This window comes from Bicyclus anynana, chromosome 16 (genome assembly GCF_947172395.1).
Source record: "Bicyclus anynana chromosome 16, ilBicAnyn1.1, whole genome shotgun sequence".
In the NCBI taxonomy this organism is placed as follows: Eukaryota; Metazoa; Arthropoda; class Insecta; order Lepidoptera; family Nymphalidae; genus Bicyclus; species Bicyclus anynana.
Window position 1 is genome coordinate 188,705 of NC_069098.1, and position 23,531 is coordinate 212,235.

At 39.1% G+C, this 23,531-nt stretch overlaps 1 protein-coding gene across 1 annotated transcript; it reads right to left on the reverse strand.

The window, feature by feature from the left end:
* Window positions 1-15,732: 15,732 nt before the first annotated feature.
* LOC128198001 (uncharacterized) lies at window positions 15,733-21,660 on the reverse strand. Its single transcript, XM_052886176.1, has 2 exons — window positions 21,055-21,660; window positions 15,733-19,968 (listed from the first exon to the last, which is right to left on the reverse strand). The coding sequence occupies exons 1-2, from the start codon at window positions 21,206-21,208 to the stop codon at window positions 15,971-15,973; spliced, it is 4,152 nt and encodes a 1,383-aa protein (XP_052742136.1). The 5' UTR covers window positions 21,209-21,660; the 3' UTR covers window positions 15,733-15,970.
* Window positions 21,661-23,531: the final 1,871 nt, after the last annotated feature.

Here is a 23,531-nt window from a genome sequence, read left to right on the forward strand (position 1 = left end):
CCCCGCACGCACGATTTCTACCCGCGCAGTCTTTCCCCCCGTCGCCCGCATATCATAGGAGTGTTATCAACGAATTTGCCAGACTATAGCTGGCACTTTGATTTATGACATCGTTATCAAGTTAAACATCACCGCACATAAGGTAGGTGCTTAAGTATGAATCTTATTTAAATACTTAGAATATTATGAAGCTGAAGAGTGTGTTTGTTTCTTTGTTTACTTGCTAATCTCAGGACATCTGCTAGTTCGATTTCAAAAATTCTTTCAGTTTTAGATATTTATCGAGGAATATATCTATTCAACATTATTATGCTAAAACCTCAATAAGAGCGGAGCAGCAATGAAGAATGTTTTCAAAATCGGGGGTTCTTTTCTTATTGAGACTTCGAATTCCTATTAAAAAGTGGATGCACAATCAGCGACCTTATAACCCACTCAAAGAGTGCCAAACACACTTCTTCTCTTCTTTAGCTTCACGGTTAAAGTTTCAATTTAATACTTTGAAAAAATATACTTATAAAGAAGGGTGTAAAATAGGCATTTAAAGTTTACCTTTACTAAATTTTATATGCGCAAGTATTGACATCATTATCAGCTCAAAGCCCACATTCGCGCGGGAGGTTTTTTAACGCCCCTTTAAAAAAACGCTCGTGCGAATGGGGGCTAACGGGGCCAAGCCTCCCTCCAATAAAGGAGCTTAGACTCACCACGCATCTCCGATGCGGGTTGACGGGCTTGAAGTGATAATATTTAATTGTCGGCGCCGGTTTGACGTGTTCTCAGATGCAGGGGGTGTAAACACACCAGCTTTCCAACTCCGAACTGAGAATTTCTACTGTACTTTTAGAAGAAAGTAAAGCTTAGTATGTCCGAGCCGGGACTAGAACCCTGCACCTCGTAACCTGTAGCCACGCAGGCGAACCGCTGGACGAACGAGGCACTTACAAAAGTAGGTATACGTAGGTGTGTACCTACCAACTACCTACATACCTGTTTGAAAAGTGGTTATAAACGATTGAATGAATATCCAAGGCGTTTCAAGATTTTTCAATAAGTAAATGAAGAGGTAAGTATACCATGTCCAGATTGAATTGCGCTATTTGGTAAATAAACAAACCCTTTTGTCGATGCCAAACTTTCATAACAGTTTTCAGAACCATCAAACTGTTAAAACACGCACAAACACTTTGTTCTTTACAATCCACCTATGGAGAATCATACAAACGTAACATTTTTTTAATTTACACAGGGTTTAATCAAAATTTTTAGAAATAAATGAAATTAAACACGAAATTATGCACACAGATTACATTTAAATGTTAATTTGACGTTTCGTCTCTCTAAGGTTGTGCCAAGTAAAATTGTCACCACAGATTAAAAATGAACGATTTACCGATTGTAAATATCGAATGTATTCCGTTCAGTATCGATATCGTAATTGAGTAATTTGAATAAAGTATTTTTTTCATAGCGCTGTTTAGTTAGTTACGTACTTATATGTTAAAAAAAGATAATGCGTTAACAAGTACTGCCTAAATTTTTTAGTACTCTTTTAATTTATAACAAACAGATACAAGTGAAAAAAATGTTATTTGATAGGTATTAATTAATATGCAACAGAAAGAGGTAGATAGTTAATAACGCGCGTATTTTGACTGTGTGACTAGTGTTGCCAACTTAGAAGTGAGTTTTTAAGTAAAGTGATTTTTTTACAATTGATATAAAATTCGATTAGTAGTAGTTAATTCTCGATATAGTTCATCAACGGCCCATCCCTGATGACGTCACAACTAATGTCAGTGATGAATACGGCCATATTTGTTTATAAGATTTTGCAATTCTAAAAAAACGAAGTTTACGTAGAGCCGCTAACGATTCCAGTCGCGAGTTGTTCGGGTAACAATACCTATTACAGAAACTGCTTCGTAAAGAACTTAAAGTCAAGATTGAAAATGCGAAAGTATCAATGAAAAGGTTATCAATTAACATTGTTAAGTGACTCCGACAAGATTGAGACCTTTCACCCTCGCCACGAGGTGCGGGCGGCGCGGCCGGCTGCGGCTCGTTAGTGCCGCCGAGCCGCACCGCGCTAAGGGACTGTTCACATTACACGCAGCAGTCACGAGCTCTTACTGCGGCCCGTCAGTGCCGCCGAGCCGCACCGAGTGCTAAGAGACTGCTCAAAATACACGGCAGCTGTGACGAGCTCCTGCTGCAACCGGTCAGTGCGGCCGAGCCGCACAGCGCGCAGGTTACGACGAGCGGCGAACTCGCGGCTCAGTGTAAACGGAGCTTTAGCGCGCGGTGTAAAGTTCACTCGACATTTTTCCCCGCGGAATCAAAGGCTATCGATTGCGGCTCGGTGCGGCTCGGTGCGGCGCGCGGTGCTGATTGCGCGTCGTCGACGCAATCTCGATTTCAGCGTCAATGATTAAAGGCGGTAACCCAATAAGGAGCGGATCGCGAGCGCTCATCGGAAACAAAACAAAAGAGTGCGGCTCGACTTACGTCATTACGCGCCGCGCCTCGCCGCCGCTCCGCAGCTTCTCATGAGCGCGCATCCGCCGCATTGTGGCATTGTGCCGCTCTTCCGGATCCATTCGCGGCCGGCGCCGCACAATGGCTCCTTTTAGCGCGCGCGACGCACAGAATGCCGTGTTTTGGGTATCTCGCTGCGGATCGGGTGTCGCATTCACACAGCGCTGGCGACAGCGCGGGACTAGACGCTGGTGCGGAATTGTCTAATCGCTTACATACGACTCATCCCTTACTTTTGAAACGTTCTCTGTAGACGAATTACTACGACAAGACGACACACAATATTGCTACGACGAGGACCTGTAGGTAATAAACTATAAATAAAGCATGCAACCGAAGAACCATTTTAGTAGCGAATTAATTAATCATAAGCCTAGTGTAAGCATTCAGCAGGAACTGACTTGGTATACCTACAGCCTTTAGTCGCGTCCGCCAGCGCCGCGCGCCGCCGTCGGGCGCCGGCCGACGGTCGACACGCGTCTGCTCCTTGTTTATACAAATACTAGAAAAGTACTTCTAATATACTCATATAGGTAGATACCTAAAGTATACACTATAATAGTATTAAGACATAGTTTTATGAGACCAAATGCAGTGTATAAAATCACTAGATAACTGTTGCCAAATCCTATGCGACGACGAATCTCCGAGTCGGCTCGCTGTAGCTACTGGCCAGTTTAATTTAAAAATGAATCGTTCTATTGTGTTTATTGTAAAAAAAAAATCAACACTCTGAGACAAGAATTAAAAATAAATTAAGAGCACTAATACCTATATTATTACCTTCCTACTAATTTAAAGAAATTAAAACTAAGACATTAAAGATTGCTGGATTTGCACATACAAATAACATCAGGACACTGATTTCTACCACCTACAATGAAAACACCTTCGAGATAGGATCGAGAGCAGTGCCGGGTTAGCCATAGGGCGGTGGCACTCGCTACAGACCCCGCGCCCAAGATAAAAAAGAACAAATGAGAAAAATAAATTTTCGACCATTTTCTCGAATACTTGAAGACTATTTATTTTATAATTATAAAAAAAACATTTACAGAAAATTTACTATGACAGACGGACACGCGAAAGATATCAGATTGGTATTTGTTTCTTTTTACAACCCTTAAAAGTTAAAAGGCTTACATTTGCTACACCCCGCGTCAGCTCAATCAGGCACTAATCGATAGGCATTTTCTAGGCAGGTTTAGGTACCTATATGATTGCTCAAACCCAAGCCTATTGACAATAGGTTTGAAAAGTTGTTAACCGGAAATCTGTCAAAGCATAACTATACGTAATGTGTCAAAAACATTTACTTAGTCGAGGTTACTACACTATTGATGAGTTCCTAAATTAATTAAGAAATTGTAATGTTGTTATCATTTGTAAATTATGATAATGTATTTTTTTTAATAGAGCAACTGTTGAGTTTTTTGCCGGTTTTTTCTTAGCAGAACCTGCCTTCCGAACCGGTGGTAGAATCTTTACAAATAGTTAACTGACGTATCAAAAGTGCTTGTAAACTCAGCCTACTTGAAATAAATGAATATTGAATCTTTGTAAGTGAACAATTTCATGTTTTTAGTGTACAGTATACCTAATAGGTACACGCACTGCGGCCAAGCGTCGCGTCGGCTCGCCCGGCGTGCCTGCTCTGGCCCGTTGCCGGGATGTGACCTTTGCGAATCTCATAAATAAACAAATGCCGTAACCGGAAAAAGCCTTTAATGCTTAGACTATAACTAGGTAAGCTCACCTGATTGAAAGTTACTGCATCGTAGATATTAGGCGTTACGTATGTAAGTACAAACTTCATTTTACACACATAGGTACACTACACATCCAAAAATCGACAGACACACAAACAAGTTGTGTCTGCATAAATATGCTAATGTCAACCACTGATAGTTAGATGATAGATGATAGTACTGTTAGATAGGTAGGAAATAAATGCATAAATTATAATAATAATAATGTAAAAATAAGTCGTAAATTAAATTAAATTATACTAAAATGTCAAACTGACCAGATATAGGAATTTTAAAAATAAAATAAAATAAAACTACGTTTACGTAATAATAGCATATCTATGACACGTGTTCGCTGCCGGCTGCGCTGCAGAAATGTGGATATGCTTGATCGTCAATGGTTAGCAAAATAATTCGAAAAAACACCGTCAAAGATCTTTCGTGTCTCTAGAGATACGAGATACGAGAGGGCAAGTAGAGACATCCTGTAAAAATTACAAAATCCTGTCAAAAAAAATGCGTTTCTAGACCTATGAAACCTGCTGCATTCCTTAGTGACCACGATCTTACTCCATAGTTGTCATCGACTAACTCACAGTGGGTGCGCTGTTGTCAGACTTTAGACTTATGTCAACTGAGACTGAGGTTTTATAAAATGAGGCACATCCTCTTAGTCCATAGATGAGTGTGACCTCAGCCACTGTTCTGCTGAAGCGACTGCTGGTGGACAGGCAAGTGTGAGCGGCAGAGCTGTGCCGACGGGACGGCACGTGCTGATGGAGCCGGGAGTTCATGTTATGGTAGATATACAACTTTAGGTCATTTCGTCTCAGTCAGTACTCGTCAACTCATCATCCACTCCTTTTACACACATGTCCTCTTTCACACAATCCAACCATCTCTTCTTTGGCCTTCCTCTCCTCTTATGTCCTTCCACAATACTTATTCATAATATTTTTAGTTTAGACAGTTGTCTGTTGGGAATTTTCAACATAAAAAATTGCATGTGTCATTCTAATATGCAAATACAATGATCACCATAACATTACGACGATTGGAATCGAGGAGATGATCGGCGACTCGGCCAGACCTGCGGCAATACAAGTAATGGATACAGTATCGCTGCGCCCTGCGCCCGCCAGACCTGCTGCGATACAAGTAATGGATACAGTATCGCCGCGTCTCGCGCTCGCCTCACACTCGCGGTGCGCGGTTTGTCGCCATTTTGAAAGAGGTGGCGAATCAAATAATGGAGAAATAATTTAATCAGGCGCGCTGCTCACCGCGCCGCCCTTGTGGCCCGGTGATAGGGTCGAGAGTCGCGCGCGCGGGGCGGAGGGTGGTAAAAAAGCGTAGCCGTCGTGTGTGCCCCCCCCCCCTCCCCCCTCCTTACGCCGCAAATTGAAATGAAATTGCATAATTCGCACGCAGCCGCCGCGACCTGAGACGACTCGCTGCGACTGTGATTTGTTGCACTTCTTTTAAACAGAACTCGACATTGAAAAGAAAAAGCCTACAGAATTTGCTCAGTGTAGTCTTGTACTATAATGTATTAGGTATATGGTCTAGGGCATTTTTAGGACCTTAGTAACTATAGCTGAAAGTAGGTAAACTATAATTGTTTCGGGTCGACGTTTTTATTTAATTCGAATGTTAAGTTGTGGAATGCCCTTCCGACGTCAGCGGTTTCTGACACCAAGTACGAGTAGGTATAGTTCATTTGTGCACTTTAAGACAAGAGTGGCTAAGCATCTTCGAATCAAGCAATCTTCATAGACATTGCTTTCCATCGGGCATTGCTCGTAGTCAAGCGAAAATTCTTTCTATGTGTGGCTGTGTTGTTGCACAAGGTTTCTATAAATGCAGTTATAAAAATGCAAATGAAATATTCCTTCTCATAGGCATCCATCTCATAGTGTAGGCAGTGCATTTACATCTACAAAATGCTCTCCATTGGTATGGGCAATGGCTGGTAAAGGGGAATGCCCACCCTCGGCCCAGGCCTACCCTAACCACCCGGCTACTACTTATATCTAAAAATATCTTGATAATTCTTTAATAATGAAATCATTACTGTGTCAAAAATGTTTGCTACAACGTTTTACGTCATTTTTAATTCATCTTTAATTTGTCCACAACGGGGACAAGCTTTGACCGTAATAAAATATAGTTTATTAATTGGCTAATAATAATAAAACAAGAAAAATAACAAACAAACCGATTGGTTATTCTTTTTCTTGTTTGTTAATCTTGTAACAGAAAAAACCGTCCGGCGAACATCTTGCCCTAGAAGAATGATAAAAAAATGTAATTCTTCAAGAAACATACTTTTATTAAGCCAACTATTTAACTAAATCCTTATTTATATACCTATCATATTATCATATCTATATACTTTTATAAGGGGGGTACATCTGGGTTCCCGGGGCCGACGTTGTATGGACCAGTGAGCATTCCCCTTTTCAAATTCTAAACAGGCCTTTATGTGTATTTCGGGCAAAAAATAGCCACCTAATTGTTTTTCATATAATGCGTTAAGGTAGTTAAAAATCTTTATCCACCAAATTGAAATCCTTTAAATTAGAACTTAATGTTGCTATATTTACGCTATGCTCTCATAGAGCCTGCGGTAGTTACACTTACCTCATTTTATGGTAAATTTGAAAGTTTCAGCCCTCGCTCCTGTCACAGCTGGTGTGGCAGTCATCGAATTGGATGGCTTTAAAACGTTTCAAGGGTCCTAGTCCTCCTATATTCCAAAAATAAATATTTTTTTTTGATATTTTCTTAGAGATACCATGCTTGCAGTCGTCGAACCCATAGCAGGGTAGCAAACCTTCACTGGAAACCCTTTCTGTTTCATCATTAACGGTGTTTGCCGAAGAGTTGCCGCAAAACGAAGTACTGGCGACATGGTCTTTCCTGTTATGCCGGAAAATTTATGAAAATACAGTTTGTATTTGAATGGTTGAGGGTCTGGACCGATGGAACTGCAACCTCACAAAGCTCCCACAGTCCAAGCTTTATCTTAACAGAAATAAAAGCTCAATGACCCGACCCAGGAACCAGTGGCGTGCACGACGGTAGGCACTATATGTAATGATTGTACAATATCCAATAGACAGGTCAATAATGAGTTCCTTCTAACATCGTTGTTAACAACCCATATTCGGCTCATTGTTGAGCACAAGTCTCCTTTCAGAATGAAAGGCTGGGTGAGGCTAATAGTCCACCACTATGGCCCAAATGCGGATTGGTAGACTTCTACACGTTTTTTCTTCACTGTTAGAGATACGTGTTATTTTATCTGTTAAAAAACTGGTTTTTTTTTGGAAAAAGTTAAAAAGAAGTGCATGCCTTTTACCGGATTGGAACTTACTCCCTCACCTTCAAATCGAATGCAGAGGTCATATTTACTGGGCTATCACGGGTCACATAATTATAAACTAACCATATTATTTTAGGTAGAAGAATAAATAATCCATTTTTTCATGTGATTGTCAAGACTTTATTTAGGTAAATAGTTTGGATTGTCCGATTTAGACCAAATATCTACAGGCATACTATTTTGTTTCTTAATATATTGCCATTATAATGTCTCTCAGTAGAGAAAAACCACGACTCGCATAGTCCTAGTTAGCAAAAACTCTAGTTTTTAGATTTTCATAGTCATCTCTGGAAGCCAATTTTTCACCGCAAGGAAAGTTCTGCTATGCAAGAAAAATATGGTAATAGCGTGTTGCCATATGTGGTCTATTGTGTATTGGTAAATACATCAAAACTGCAAAAACAGCACATTGTACCACTGTACCGAGACGGTGTTTGTGAACAATTATGCCGTTAATATTAATAGTTTACTATTACAAAGTTCACTATTGTATAGTTAACCATTTTTGCCGTTATAATGTAAAATATTATAACGTTATTTTGCACTTTTTAATTTCCAGCGTACGTTTGTGTTTTTGAAGTTGGTTGTATTTTTAAATGGAATATCGTCCAATGCATGTGTCATGCTCATGGTTGGTTTAGTTTGATCACAGGTACAATTAGTTATTCGGCTGACTAGAACTAAAATTTTAATTTCAGTAGTTTTTGAAACGGAAATAAAAACCGTAGATAAAAATTTAACGGAAAAAAATAAATTTTCATCTGTTTTCTTGAATAACTTGAGAATTGTTGATTTTATAATGTTAATTTTTTATCTATTTTCTTGACTAACTTGTAAACTATTTATTTCCTAACTACAATTAATAAATTATATGTTCTTGAGATCCTCTTAACAAGCTGTTTCAATTAGATTTAGATGATGACGGAATATTATTTAATGTAGACTTTATAACTGATAGGATTAGGAATGTCTAGTACTTTACTGACGTCTCTATTGTTAAATTAATAAATATTTCAAATAAAGTAACATATGAAATTAAACTCATTTACCTATTACAAATTATTTTGTTACAAACACAGTTTATGATTTAATAAAAAGTTGCTGGATTGTGCGAGTTTTATTACTTATAAATAAAATGAGTTACAACACGAACTACATAGAACCATTTAGAACAATAATTAAATGCAATGGTAACAGAAAAACAATTTAACAGAAACAAAGTATTAAGAATAACTTTAAATCCTACTAATATTATAAACGCGAATGTTTGTTTGGATATTTGTTACTCTTTAACGCCGCTAGTACTACTGAAGCGATTTGGCTGAAAAAGGAATGGAAATAGATTTTACTCTGGAATAACACATAGGATACTTTTTATCCCGAAAAAAACCATGAATTCCCGAGATTTACGAAAACCTGATGATTTTGATGGTATGAATGTTTGTTACTCTTTCACGCCTCGGCTACTGAACCGAATCACCTGAAATTTAAAGTAGATATAGATTATAGTCTGGATTAACACATATTAGGCTACTTTTTATCCCGGAAAAAATCCATGGCTCCCGAGGGATTTGTGACGAGGTCGCGGACGTTCGCTTGTCTAGAATATTTTTTCCTCACAAGAGCTCTGCACTGGAAGAGTATTTCTTTCTTAATGCAAAATAAGTTCTTTGCCATTTTTAAGGAAATCTTCTAATCAATTTTATGTTGTGGCACGAGATCCGCTATTAGAAATATATACCTTCATGTGATCAATTGTGATTAGAAAAAAAATATAGATAATATTGTACCGACTCGTAAATCTATATAATATTCACAGTGCACATGGGTTGTCTACTTAAATTGTGGCCAAACAATAAAAAAATATTAAATTTTTAACTGAAAAATTTTAGTCAACTTCCCTCATCTTTTATTTAAAAAAATCGTTCACTAGGTAAACGAATATACCGACAAGAACTGAAAACGCATAGGTTGCCTGCTCTCAAGTCGGTGCAACTATGGGGTTGCGTAGGTTTTGTATTAGTCGAGTACTACCACATACCTACCTACTACTATATTTAGTATGCACAATAACCGAAATAGATGATCATTCGATATGACGTGAAAAGAACATAATGGTAGGAGAGCCCGGGATGCTAAATTTGCAGTTACTAAAGCGTCATGGGAATCGATTAGATTTGGTAGATTATATGATAGAATAACAAATAATGATAATATTATTATTCATCATATTTGGTCATTATGGCAGAGACTGGATGACCACCTGACCTGACGATGCTCAACGACTTCAGCAGAGTTTCTCAACGTGTGGGCCTAAAAATGAACATCATGTCTAATGCTCATGTACCGCTTAACCCAGTTATTGTTTAGGACTCAGCGCTCGAAATCGTAGATGAATAAGTATATATACCTAGGACACACAGTCCAGTTAGGTAGGTCCAATTTCGAGAAAGAGGTGAATCGCCGAATCCAGGTCGGCTGGGCAGTGTTTGGAAAACTCCGCGACATCTTTTCGTCTGAAATTCCTCAGTGCTTGAAGACGAAAGTCTTCGAACAGTGTGTGTTGCCAGTGACGACCTACGGATCCGAAACTTGGTCGCTAACTATGGGCCTTATTATAGTAGAGGAGCCGAAGAGGGGATTTTTGCAGTTACTCGAGCGCGGTAGATAAACATAAGGGACTATACCTTACACTTTGTCGAGTACGTCCACCGAGTATGAGCCCTTAATATTGGTGGGTACGTTTAGGGCAACCAAAAAAAAAACTAACTTCATAAATACTCAACCAGCACGTCAGATTAAGATAAGGTAGGTGAGTTGATAGCTAAAAACTGCACATTTCGAAAATCTGACGATTTGAGCGTAACGTAATGGAATGGGAGGGTTGCAAAGTTACAAAATTAAACCCTTATATTTTAGTGCTCGAGGTACGAGTGCGATTAATTTTTTACTTATTTTTAAGGAAATAATCTCCTAATTAATCGCTAAAATTTTCTTACCATTTCAGTAAGCCAAAGTAATAAAAATTGTTTTTAAAGTTTTTTTTCCACCGCTAAAAGCGGAAAAAGTAAATAACCATTTATTCTTCCTATAATTTAATCTACCAAATGTAATCGGTCTCAAGGACGCTCGAGTAACTGCAAATTTAGCATCCCGGGCTCCCCTACCCCTATTAGAAGGCTCAACGTCACTCAGCGGGCGATGCTTGGAGTTTCTTTGCGTAATTGAATTAGAAATGAGGAGATCCACAGACGAACCAAAGTCACTGACATAGCTCAGCGGGTCGCGACGCTGAAGTGGCAATGGGCAGGATACATAGTTCGAAGCGCCGATGGACGTTGGGGTCCCAAGGTGCTGGAATGACGACCCCACACCGGAGAGCGCAGTGTTGGTCGACCCCCCATTAAGTGGACCGAAGACATCAAGCGGGTTGCATGGAGCCGTTGAATGCTGACGGCTCGAGACCGTTTTATTTGGAAGTCCATGCAAGAGGTCTATGTCCAGCAGTGGACGTCCATTGACTGATAATGATGATGATGATGGATGATGATGATGACATGATAGAAAAAATAAATGGTCATACTCGTACACTTTTTTCGCTCTCAGCGGTGGGGAAAAAAAACTACAGACTTTAAAGAAAAAATTTTATTACTTTGGATTACTGAAATTATCAGAAAACATGAGTATCAATTATCAATCAGGAGATTACTCGCTCGTTGCTTGACAACAATAATATACCTAAGGAACTAAGGGTTTTATTTTGTAACTTTGGAACCCTCCCATTTTATTACGTCACGCTCAAATCGTCAGATTTTCGAAATGCTCACCTTTTAGCTATCAACTCCCTTACCTTTATCTGACGTGCAGGTTGAATATTTCTGTAGTTAGTTTTTTTTTGGTTAAAGTTAAAGTAAGTAGGTAAGTTAAAGTATATCCTTTATGTTCATCTGCCGCCTTCGAGTAACTGCAAAAATCCCCTCTTAGGCTCCCCTACAATAAAGAGGCCGAACTTTAAATTCTTGACCAAAATTTCCCATTTGCATTTTCCACCATCTTGAAAAAAGATTTCAATCCAGTTTTTATTACAATAACTCTGTTCTCCGTTGGGATTCAAAAATATTGATGCAAAACTTTTTTGTTGCTCTTTGTACGCGCTACAATTAAGATCTCTTACATTTTTTACCTATCATTCATATTTAATCGATATCTCATATCGATCAAAAAATCATGGTACGAGGTTCGTTATTAGAAATGTATATTGTACAGGTACCCTCATCTGTTATTTAACAGTGATTAGAAATGTACATTGTACAGGTACCCTCATCTGTTATTTAACAGTGATTAGAAATAAATGATACATAATATTCACGTTGACTCATTGCACGTAGGTTGCCTAGTTTTATTTTGGCAAAACAAGGAAAATTATAAAATAACTGAAAGTTTTTTGTCAACTTCACTCATCTGTTTTTAAAAAAATCGTTTAGGTACTAGAAAGTATATACCAAACAGATCTGACAACGCATAGCTTGCCTGCTCTCAACGACGATGTATTTCTGTTGCTGCTCTATCAAAAGAATAAAATAAATATATATGGGACTCGATATAACATACATGATGTTTTTGCCGTTTTTATGGATAACGATTCGGCACACTTCATGCGCGACTCCTACTCGACATATATCGACAACAATAGACGATTGACATACAGAGCTGATGACGTACCTGATGGTAACTGAACCCCATGGCTGATACCTGAACACAGCAACACTCTGCAGGGCGTGCGAGGAACACCTCCTATGGAGCCTCAGACCAAATACCTATGAACTTGTATCCCCCCTAATTCCCCAACAATAAATTCTGGTGTTTTTTGAGGGGGCGTGGTAAAATAACACATCGTAAAACTTCACCATCATTGTTGACAACCCATGTTCGGCTCACTGTTGAGCACGAATCTCCCCTCAGAATGAGAGGGATTCGGCCAATGCGGATTGGTAGACTTCACACACCTACATAATTAAGAAAAAGTAGGTCTTTTACGATTTTTCCTTCAACGTTTGAGACACATTATAACTAATTTCGTAGAATACACATAACTGAAAAGTTAGAGGTGCAAGCCCCAGACCGGATCCGAACCTATGCCCTCCGAATCGAAGCCCAAGATCAAATCCACTGGGCTATCACGGCTCCTTAATATAAAAGTATTTAACACCATTAAATATTTAACATATATCTTCTGTCGTTACACTACACAGAACAACTATAAAGATTCACAATACACACACTAAAGGGTTAAAAAGAGGTGTATTAGTTGGCTATTTATAATAGGTATACTAGCAGACGCCACCGCGAGCAGTTTCATCCGCGTGGTTCCTGTAAGTTCCCGTAGGAATACGGGGATATAATATAGCCTATAGCACTCGGGATTAGTGTAGCTCACAACAGTGAAAGAATTTGTTAAATCGGTTCAGTAGTTTCAGAGCCTATTCAATGCAAACAAACATATAAACATGAAATTCCTCTTTATAATAATAATATAGATAAGACATGCGAAAATATAAATAGAAGAAGGTGAAATAAGGGTTGAAAGTATACATTTACACGTGGACGAAGTCGCGGGCGTCCGTTAGTCGTATATTTATATATTTGCGGAGAACGCTCACCATATCGGAAAAGATGGAACTAAAATCGCCGAAAACTAAATCTTCCTCACTCTACTCCATGGAGAAGCAGTAGCTCATCAGAGGTTTATTGTAGGCAATGTTTGTCAAAGCCTTATTGTGTCCCAATTTCCTACTGAACAAGTATTTACTTACAAGATATATTGTAACAGAATTGACCTGTCTCCTCGCTTCAGATATTAAATGGCTTCGGATCACGAACTTCCGGGTTGCATTCCCGGGTCCGGTTACGAAATATTGAGATTTTCTTTATTTTATGAAATATGTAGGTAGTAAATGGAAAAAAAAGCTAGGAAAGGAAGGCTACAAGTGAGGCGGCGTACGGCCAAGAGCCGTGGGATGCGAAGGAAACCATTTAGCAGGTTGTCTGTCACAAGCCACACATTCACGCAGCAGGATGCGTGCGCTCGGCGCCACTTCCTCCACATTGTCTCGCCACAATGCGGGCCATGTACCGGCTGGTGGGCGGGTACCTTCACCTGCGGGGAAACTCATACATATATGTACTATGTGGAGAATACCTACTTGATGTTATTATATTTGTATATTACTAGAATTGCATCATTTCTCTAGTTATAAGTGTAGGTATGTGACTGCGGGTCACGAGTGGGGGGAGGTACTGAGCTTTTCTTACTTCTAAGAAATCTGTTAAAAGGTTGTGTTACACCCAAGCCGTCGGTCCCGATCATTCTCTTTAGCTTCTCATGGATGTCTCCTCCTCTATTAGGAAAGAGGCCTAATAGTGGGCCGTTAAAAGAAGCTGTCTAATGAAGCTATACGATGATCATAATGTGTACCTACATCGTATAAATGCAATGTGTAAGAGAGCGTTCGCCGATCTGCCGTAAGTCGTGTCGTGCCGGCACACCAGTGACCAGTCGTAGGTATGTATATATGTTGGTGAAGTCACGATGTTCGTCGGCGAGCATTGTGTACGACTGGGCTGATGAGAGGGGTTAGGCTAATAGTCCACCACCCTGGCCCAATGCGGATTGGCAGACGTCACACAAGTAGAGAATTTAAAAAATTCTAAGGTATGCAGGTTTCCTCACGATGTTTTTCTGATGTATGCAAAGGGACACGATAGGTATTTTATTTCATTTAATGCACATAAATGAAAAGTTGGAGGAGCAAGCTCCGGACTAGATTCGAACATACGTCCGACGAATTGAAGGCAGAGGTGATATCCACGGGGCTATCGCGGCTCTTTTGTGTTAGATATATCTTACATTTAATATACTTTGAAAATTCGTTTAATTATGCTCAGCGCATATCGCTAACACCAAAAGTTAACTAAAATTAATTATCGACCAAGTTTAAAAAACTCCCGGCTTAATTAAGAAGGTATTTACTTTTCAGCGAAGTTGTCGGAACTTCTGAAGGTGTAATGCCGTCGTTAGTGCGGGGGTGCGCGGGGGTACGAGGGGTGAGCGGGGCAGGTGCCCCGAGGGGGGGAGACCGCAACACGTTAATTGACGAGCTCTTGAAGCCTTCGCCTCACTCCCGATTGATTGAAAAAAGATTTTTATTTCCTCGGAGTCCTTTTTTACCATTTCTCTATTAATTTTGCTGCAGAAGGCGTTAAAGTCCTGTGATTCAATACGGTGGATTCATAATGTGACACCTATTCCCACTGTTGGACAAAATCTAACTAACTTGTTGAGTTTTCTTTGTACGACAAAATTGTCTATTTGGTCCGTAGTGTAGTAAGTCCTCATAGTGTACATACAACTGCCTCATTGGTCCCGTGGTTAGCTGTTTCAGCTACGGTCAATGAGGTCCAGGGTTCGAATCCCAGGTCAGGTCAATCAAAAAAAAAATCAAGTATATGGATTTTTCTTACAAAAAATTTTAATAGCAGCCTGGAGTTGAGAGTTGTTGGTGCAGGTACACCCCCGTGCCTCGGAGAGCACGTAAAGCCTGCGCCACGTCTTGCGTGTGATCTTTCACCGGTCGTGTCGGTCTGCCGTCCCGTCGGACTGTGAGAGTGGGGAATAGAGAGGCTTTAACTCTTCTTGCTCAAAATGTCCGCCGGTACCAAAACGGCGATGTAACATTTTTTTTAAATTATTTCTTCTATTACCAACAAGCATACCAAATAACATAAAGCAATGCTTTAATTAGTCATGTAAAATTACTAAGTTTTTTTTAGATAAAGTTAATAGCCGGGTGGTTAGAATAAACCAGGGTTAGTGATCGGCATTCTCTTTTCACACGAATACAATCTACAAACAGTTGTTGCTGTTACAGTTGTGGCTACTTTAAAATTAGAGACTATTTCTGGCCATTCTGGGGCAGACTTCCATATCACATATGAATATGTCCTTCACAATGTTATATTATTACTGTATAGGACGAGATGGCCAAATAAAATCCGGTATCTTGAACTTAACTTTATTGGTGGTAATTACATATAAGTAACAAACAGAGACGCGTCTAATCGTGCCCAGTTAATAGGCCAGAATAAAACTATCAATTTATGACTTGCAAAAAATGCCAATAACCCCTGTCCAGAGACTTTACGCTGACGTGCAACCGCGTGATTGCTCCATTATTTAAAACAGGCGTTTCGGTCGTAGACATGCCCCCGGGCGTTGATGTCTTGACATTCAACCAACTCAAACAGTATCACTGATGGGCAGTGGGCAAATTCTGCTGAAGGATCGCTTTATGACTCCAGTGGATGTCTTCACATCTGCAACTCTTGCGACATTATCCTTCCCAGGGTACAGTGCTACTATTCGCCCCAGTTTCCACTTCAACGGAGGTAAATGATCTTCCTTTAAAAGAACCAATGAGTTGATTTGCATTGGCTGAGTCGGAACCTGCCATTTAGTACGGATTTGCAGCTCCGACACGTACTCTTTGGTCCACCGTGCCCAAAAATGCTGTCGAAGTTGCTCAATTCGATGATAGCGGCTGAGATGATTGGTTTTGATCTCTTGGTAATCCTTGACTGGAAGTCCAGTGAGGGGTCGTCCAATTAAAAAGTGTCCAGGAGTTAATGCCGTGAAATCATCAGGATCCGACGAAAGTGGAGTGAGTGGCCGAGAATTTAATATCGCTTCTATTTGGGTTAAAACAGTATACAACTCGTCAAAGGTAAAATTACAATTTCCTAGCACTCTATATAAATGGAACTTAACAGATTTCACTCCCGCCTCCCAAATACCACCAAAATGAGGCGAATAAGCAGGAATAAAATGGAAATCAATTCCTTCATTTGCGAAATCGCTAGATAATGAGCTAGAGTTATCCTGTAAGAATCGTGCTAGATCATTGTACGCTCCAATAAATGACTTTCCATTATCTGAGGACAGATGGCGCGGTTTTCCGCGGCGCGAGATGAACTTTTTGATGGTTGATATGTAACTGTTGCTGGTTAAGTCACTTACTAATTCTAAATGAATGGCTTTAGTAGTGAGACATATAAAAATCGCAATATACACCTTTAAGATACGACATCCACGTCCCTGACGACTAGCTGACGAAATTGGGCCCGCGTAGTCAATGCCAACGGATTCAAAGGGGAAACCCCCGGGCGTGAGGCGCTGCTGCGGTAGATTGCCCATAATAGGAGCTACAACCTTTCCCTTCATTCGAGTGCATTTAATGCAGCGGCGATAAATTGCCTTTGCTAAATTTCGACCACCGATGGGCCAATAGACATCCCTAATTGAAGCTAACAATAGTTGAGGCCCGGCATGCATGAGCTTCGTATGTTCATGTTCAAATAATAATTTTGTAAATCGATGTGTGGACTGTAATATTAAAGGATACTTTTTATCATACGAAAATTCAGAATTTCCTAAACGACCTCCGACCCTAAGCAAATTGTTTTCATCTAAAAATGCGTTGAATTTAATTAATGCACTCTTTTTAGGTAAAGATTTCTTTTGTATTAACGTCTCATATTCAGGAAACGATTCCCTTTGAACCATGCTAACAATTACGCGCAATGACTTACTCAATTCGGTGTCGGTTAGGAAGTCGGTTTTTGAACGCCTACCCTTACATGCTTCAATAAATCGTAACATATAAGCTACGGTACGCTTGAGCCTATTAAATTTAGAAAAGCGGTCAAAATTTATGAGATTAATGATATCTGAAGAAGTATCAGATTTTGCTAAACACGATATTTCCATACGCGTTTCAGGTAGCGATTCGGAATTTATTACTGTGGAAGGCCACCGGGGTTCCGGTTCCTTTAAAAAGCTTGAGCCTGACCACCACATATCAAGAGACTCGAGAGCGCCAACGCTTACTCCGCGTGATACATAATCCGCTGGGTTATCCTCGGAGGAAACGTGTCGCCACGTACAATTAGTGGTTCTATCTAAGATGTCACCAACACGATTGCGAACAAATGTGTTTAATTTACACGGTAACATCTTCAACCAGCCTAATACGATTGTGGAATCAGTCCAGATTACAGTCCGTGTAGCCTGAACTCTTAACGAGCTAGTAACCTTTTCATAAAGTTTGGCAGCGACCTGAGCACCACATAATTCAAGCCTAGGAATAGTGGTGGCTTTAATAGGCCCTACCCTACTCTTAGCGCATAATAAGCGAACTAAAATCTTTCCGTGACTATCTACGCTACGAACGTAAAAACAGGCACCATATGCTTGTTCGGAAGCGTCAGAGAAAATATGAAATTCTAATTGCACGAAAGATTGTATTAACACGCAGCGCGGTACGCGTAAATTATTTAAAACATTTAAATTTTTACTGATATCCAACCAATTTTTATGGACTGTCGAAGGTAAAGAATCATCCCACGACAAATTCTGTAACCATAAACTTTGTAACAACATTTTAAATTTTATAATAACCGGGGAGGCTAGTCCTAACGGATCGAATATCTGGGAAACTACAGAAAGAATTTCGCGTTTGGAGTTTCCTTCAAACTTTGATGCACTAATCGGAAAATAAAGCTGATCCGATTCCGGATACCAACCTAAACCTAAGGTTTTACTTGGTTCAATACCGCCTATGTTCAGATCATGCGAGGACTTAGTGAACTCTGATACTAATTGTGGATCATTAGATTTCCACTTTCTAAGTGGTAACTGAGCTGAAGCGAGTGTGGCTGAGACTTTATTACGTATTTCAAGCACGGTGCTTAGGTCGTCTCCGCCTGTCAGTAAGTCATCGACATAAAAATCGTGCAGAATGACCTCAGCAATCCGTTTGTCATCGCATTCAAGTCCTAACTGCTTAAGACATCTAGTAGCGAGAAATGGTGCGCTAGCAGTACCGTACGTTACGGTATTAAGCTCAAACGCCTTAAGCGGTTCGGCAGGATCATCGCGCCAAACAATTCGCTGTAAATGCCTATCACTAGGATGCACAAGTATCTGACGGTACATCTTTTCTACGTCAGCTATAATGATGTACTTGTGCTGCCTAAATCTTAATAGAATGGATAACAGATCATCCTGTACCGTTGGACCCACCATTTGAATACTGTTAAAAGTTGCATTGTTAGTTTTGCTTGAAAAGCTTGCATTAAATACCACCCTCAATTTAGATCCACGTAAAATGCCATGATGCGGTATAAAGTTAGCATTGCATTCCGATACTAACTCACATTCAGACATATGCCCTAGTGTCTGATATTCCGACATAAATTCGCGGTACATCTTACAAAGTATCGGTTCTTTAAGAAGTTTACGTTCCAGAGAAATAAAACACTGCTTAGCTCGAAATAAAGTATCGCTTAAAACAGTAGAATCATATTTTAACGGTATTCTTACCTGAAAGCGACCATCCGATAAGCGCGAGGTATATTTTGTAAAGTGTTCCTCACATAACTTTTGCTCTGATGAGAGAATAGAACGGTTATTTAAATTATTTACTTCTTCTAAAGTCCAAAAACGAGCTAGTTGATTTTGAATATTATCATTCGACATATCACTAGTCGAGTCGGTGTTTACAAAATTACACCGAATGGGGTTAGATACCGATAACGGTAATAACTTCATTGGGCCAGATACTATCCAACCTAGCTTAGTCTCACAAAGTGTAGGTTGATCCCTACCTAAATTAATTCTTTGCGATCCTAGAATGTCCCAAAAAACATCAGCACCTATGATCAAGTCGACTGACGACGGCGAATGAAAATGAGGATCCGCTAAACAAACGTCAGTAGGTATATTAAGACTTGACACGTCGAGAGGCCGACAAGGTACATTATCTGTTAAAGACGGCAAAATGAAACAGTTTAAATTAATTGAAAATTGTTCATTTAATGACTTCATGTGTAGGTGACACATTTTATTTATTGGCGATGTGACATTATTTATACCTAGCACACGTCGATCGATGTGATCGTAAGGCAAATTTAACAAACGAAACATTTTGTCTGATAACAGACATGATGTGCTACCGGAATCCAAAACAGCGCGACCGATATGTTCGCGATTGTTCGAATCGTACAATTTAACTAGCGCAGTCGATAATAAAACGTCTCCGCGGCGTCTAGTTCCTACTTGACTCGCGGAAGACACGCTCGCCGATAATGTTAAATTGTTAATTGGATTGCCGGCGGACGGAGTCGCGCTGATGATACTACTGTCAACGCGCTCAGCAGGCACAGCAGGTTTCAGTTTGTCTGCAACACAGACCAAAAAGGAATGTCTCCGTTTACAAAATTTGCAACCTGGCTTTTTGCACCGATTGGCAAAGTGAGAGCGACTAAGACAAACAAAACAGACCTTTAATGTAGGTAATAGTCGCAAACGCGCTTCGTTACTTAAAGCTAAAAATTGAGAGCAACTATTTAGTTTGTGATCGCCACTGCACTTTGGACACGAATCTGTCGAATCTGTGGGTTTACTATTAACTATAAAATTACTATTAATATGATTACCATTATTCGTGGAAACAAATGTTTTTAGTTTGGGTTGTTTAGATGGTTGTTGCGTATGACGTGAAAATTCAATTGTCTCAAGTACATTTATACGTAACTTCATAAAGTCAAAAAAGTGTCGTAGCTCAATTTTGTGTTCCTGATCCAAACGACCTTTGTACTCTTCCCATTCACGGTACGTTTTACTGTCTAATTTATTAGAGACCATGTGAATGAGAAGAGTATCCCATTGTTGGACAGGCTCACCTAATGAACCAAGAGCACGAAGGTTTTTATTTAGATGGTCCAATATATTTTTTAAGGTTGCCGCGGACTCCCGTGTGACCGGGTCGATGTTAAAAAGAGCCGAAACATGATTTTGTATTAACAATCGTTTATTGTCGAACCGGTCACACAAGAGGTTCCAAGCTACTTGATAGTTATTAGATGTACACTCCATGGACTGAATGACCACAGCAGCGGACCCCTCTAACGACGTACGCAGGTAGTGAAATTTGTTCACTTCGTCTATAGACTCGTTATTGTGGATGAGGCTAGTAAAGGTGTCGCGAAACTCGAGCCAACTATTATATGTACCACTAAACGTAGGTAGCTGTATAGTAGGTAACTTAACTGGCGGTCTGTTACCAGTCCGTAGACTGCATTCACTCGGAAGCGGCACTTGTGACCTCTTATAATTAGAATAAATGTCTTGTGCTTTGCTGAGTATACTATAATAACGAGATTCAAACTCGTCTCTTTCAAGTAATTGCGAATCCATGTTGTCCGCAATACACTCTAATCGAGTTTGAGTCTCATCAAATTGGGCGTACAATAATTCCAGCTTACCAATTCTCAATTCCAACTCATTCGCTTCCTTGGACGACAACTGTGTTGTTTTATTTTCAAGTAACTGCACAAACCCGGAGAATATGGTAATTCTACCTTTAAAGCTACTTCTCTTTTTAGTTAACTCAGCAAATTCCTTATTATTTTCGGTCATTTTGGAAGACGGTGAGTGATAAACCTATCAGGTATTTAGTTTCTGTAAACACAAATAAAACATTAAAAATACCTAATACAAAACCTATGTTGCAATACTTATCAAATTACAGCAGGTACACAATACGAATTAAATCTACTGCACTAAGTACTTATACTACTTTACTATTCAAACAAAAAAGTACAAATAATTTATACTACTTTACTATTCAAACTACTTTTATTACTTGTAATATGATTCTATAACAACATAAGAAACAATAAGACATATAATTTGAATACTATAAAACACTTAATAATTCGCTAACAACCTAATAAAATGTTAGAACAAAGAATACAACCAGTTCAAATTCCAAGTACGCACGGGCACATCTCACTCCACTATGTATTTTCTTTATTCCATTTCCTTCTGGATGCAAACAAATATATCCGTCCGAAGCTGACCATGTATATGTACCAGATGGCCAAATAAAATCCGGTATCTTGAACTTAACTTTATTGGTGGTAATTACATATAAGTAACAAACAGAGACGCGTCTAATCGTGCCCAGTTAATAGGCCAGAATAAAACTATCAATTTATGACTTGCAAAAAATGCCAATAACCCCTGTCCAGAGACTTTACGCTGACGTGCAACCGCGTGATTGCTCCATTATTTAAAACAGGCGTTTCGGTCGTAGACAATTACATAATGACAAAATCAAGAATGTCATAAAACTAAGTTTAGCAAAGGGATCAAAATTATCTACAAACTTTCACGTTTATATATATATATTAAGTAGGTTGTTACAGTTTTGTTTACTTTAAAAAATACATAATTATTGAAATACATACACACAATACAAGGAATAAAGGTACTGTTACACATGCTCTAAAAGAGCATGCTAAAAACGTGGTATTAAGTATGCTCCATACGAGCATGCTTATCATCAGTTTACATTTGCTAGCAATAAGCATGCTATTTTTAAGTACTTATGCTTCTGAATAAGCATGCTCAAAGCAAACATTCCAATTACACATGCTAATTTGTATCTATCGCTCTCTGTCTATTGTATCGTGTTAGACAGGGAGAAAAGAAGGTGAAGAGAATAAGAATAGCAATGCTGATCGACTAGCATAGATACTCAATAAGCAAACCTGTTGAAACGCGCTAAAAGCACGCCCCCTTCCACCCGCGCAGCAAGTAGCATGCTAATTAATCACATGTCTGTTGATTCTTGAGCAAGCTCGAAATAAGCATGCTCATTATTAGTAATATTGTGATATACATGCTAATAAGTAGCAACTGCTCAATAGTAGCATGCTATCGTGCTTGAAATGAGCATGTGTAACAGTAGCTTGATTTTGAAATTCGCCGGAAATGTCCGACGAGTTTCAAAATCATCGATCATCGATAAAAGACATGTAAATGGAGCCATCATCCTTCTTTAATTCTTAGCCGTGGTTCTAGGTAGTATAAGTTCTTTCAATTATTTAGTTATACTGTTTGATACGTTCTTTGACACTGGTTGTAACAAGTTGACAAATTAATTTCTAATAAGGATATCAAATGTTATAATTACTGAACGGGTGTTACGTTAAACGAGCCATTGATTAATTAAAACTTTTCGAATGAAGTATCCAAACAACTTATGATACAATGAAATTGATGCCACCTACAGTACAGACTACAAGTGATTTAGATTATGTAATAAGAAGCAAGTGAGGGATAAGAAATGAACATGAGAATTACATTTTTATAACAAAGCTTTAATTATGAAAGTAAAAGAAAAATACGAAAATGTTAAATATAATAGAAACAATCCATCATTATACTTTTGCCCTTGGACCTAGATATACTAAATGTTGTATGTATACACACTCTCCTTTTTTCCAGTTTTCAAAAATGTAGTAAAGGAATGAAACTTGACTGTATCAAAAGTTTGAGTGTGTATGCTACTAACTGTTGAAGACCTCACGGGGAGACAATCCCAACTTCAGCATCAGTTCATTGTACCGATACATAGTTCATAATCAAATATCAAAATAGAACGAATACCTCTTTGACAATCTCCGTGGCGCAATGGTACGCGCAGTGGATTTACAAGACGGAGGTCCTGGGTTCGATCCCTGGCTGGGCCGATTGAGGTTTTCCTGATTGGTCCAGCAGGGTTATTATATAACTCGGTGTACCATTCAAATAACAATTCACTACATCGTTTTTCATCGTATTTTCGTAATTGTGATCATCTAACATAGTTATTGCAACAAAATAATGATCTTGACTACGTCATTTTACATTAAATGGCAGTGATTTTCGTTTTACGATCATCTAACATAATTAT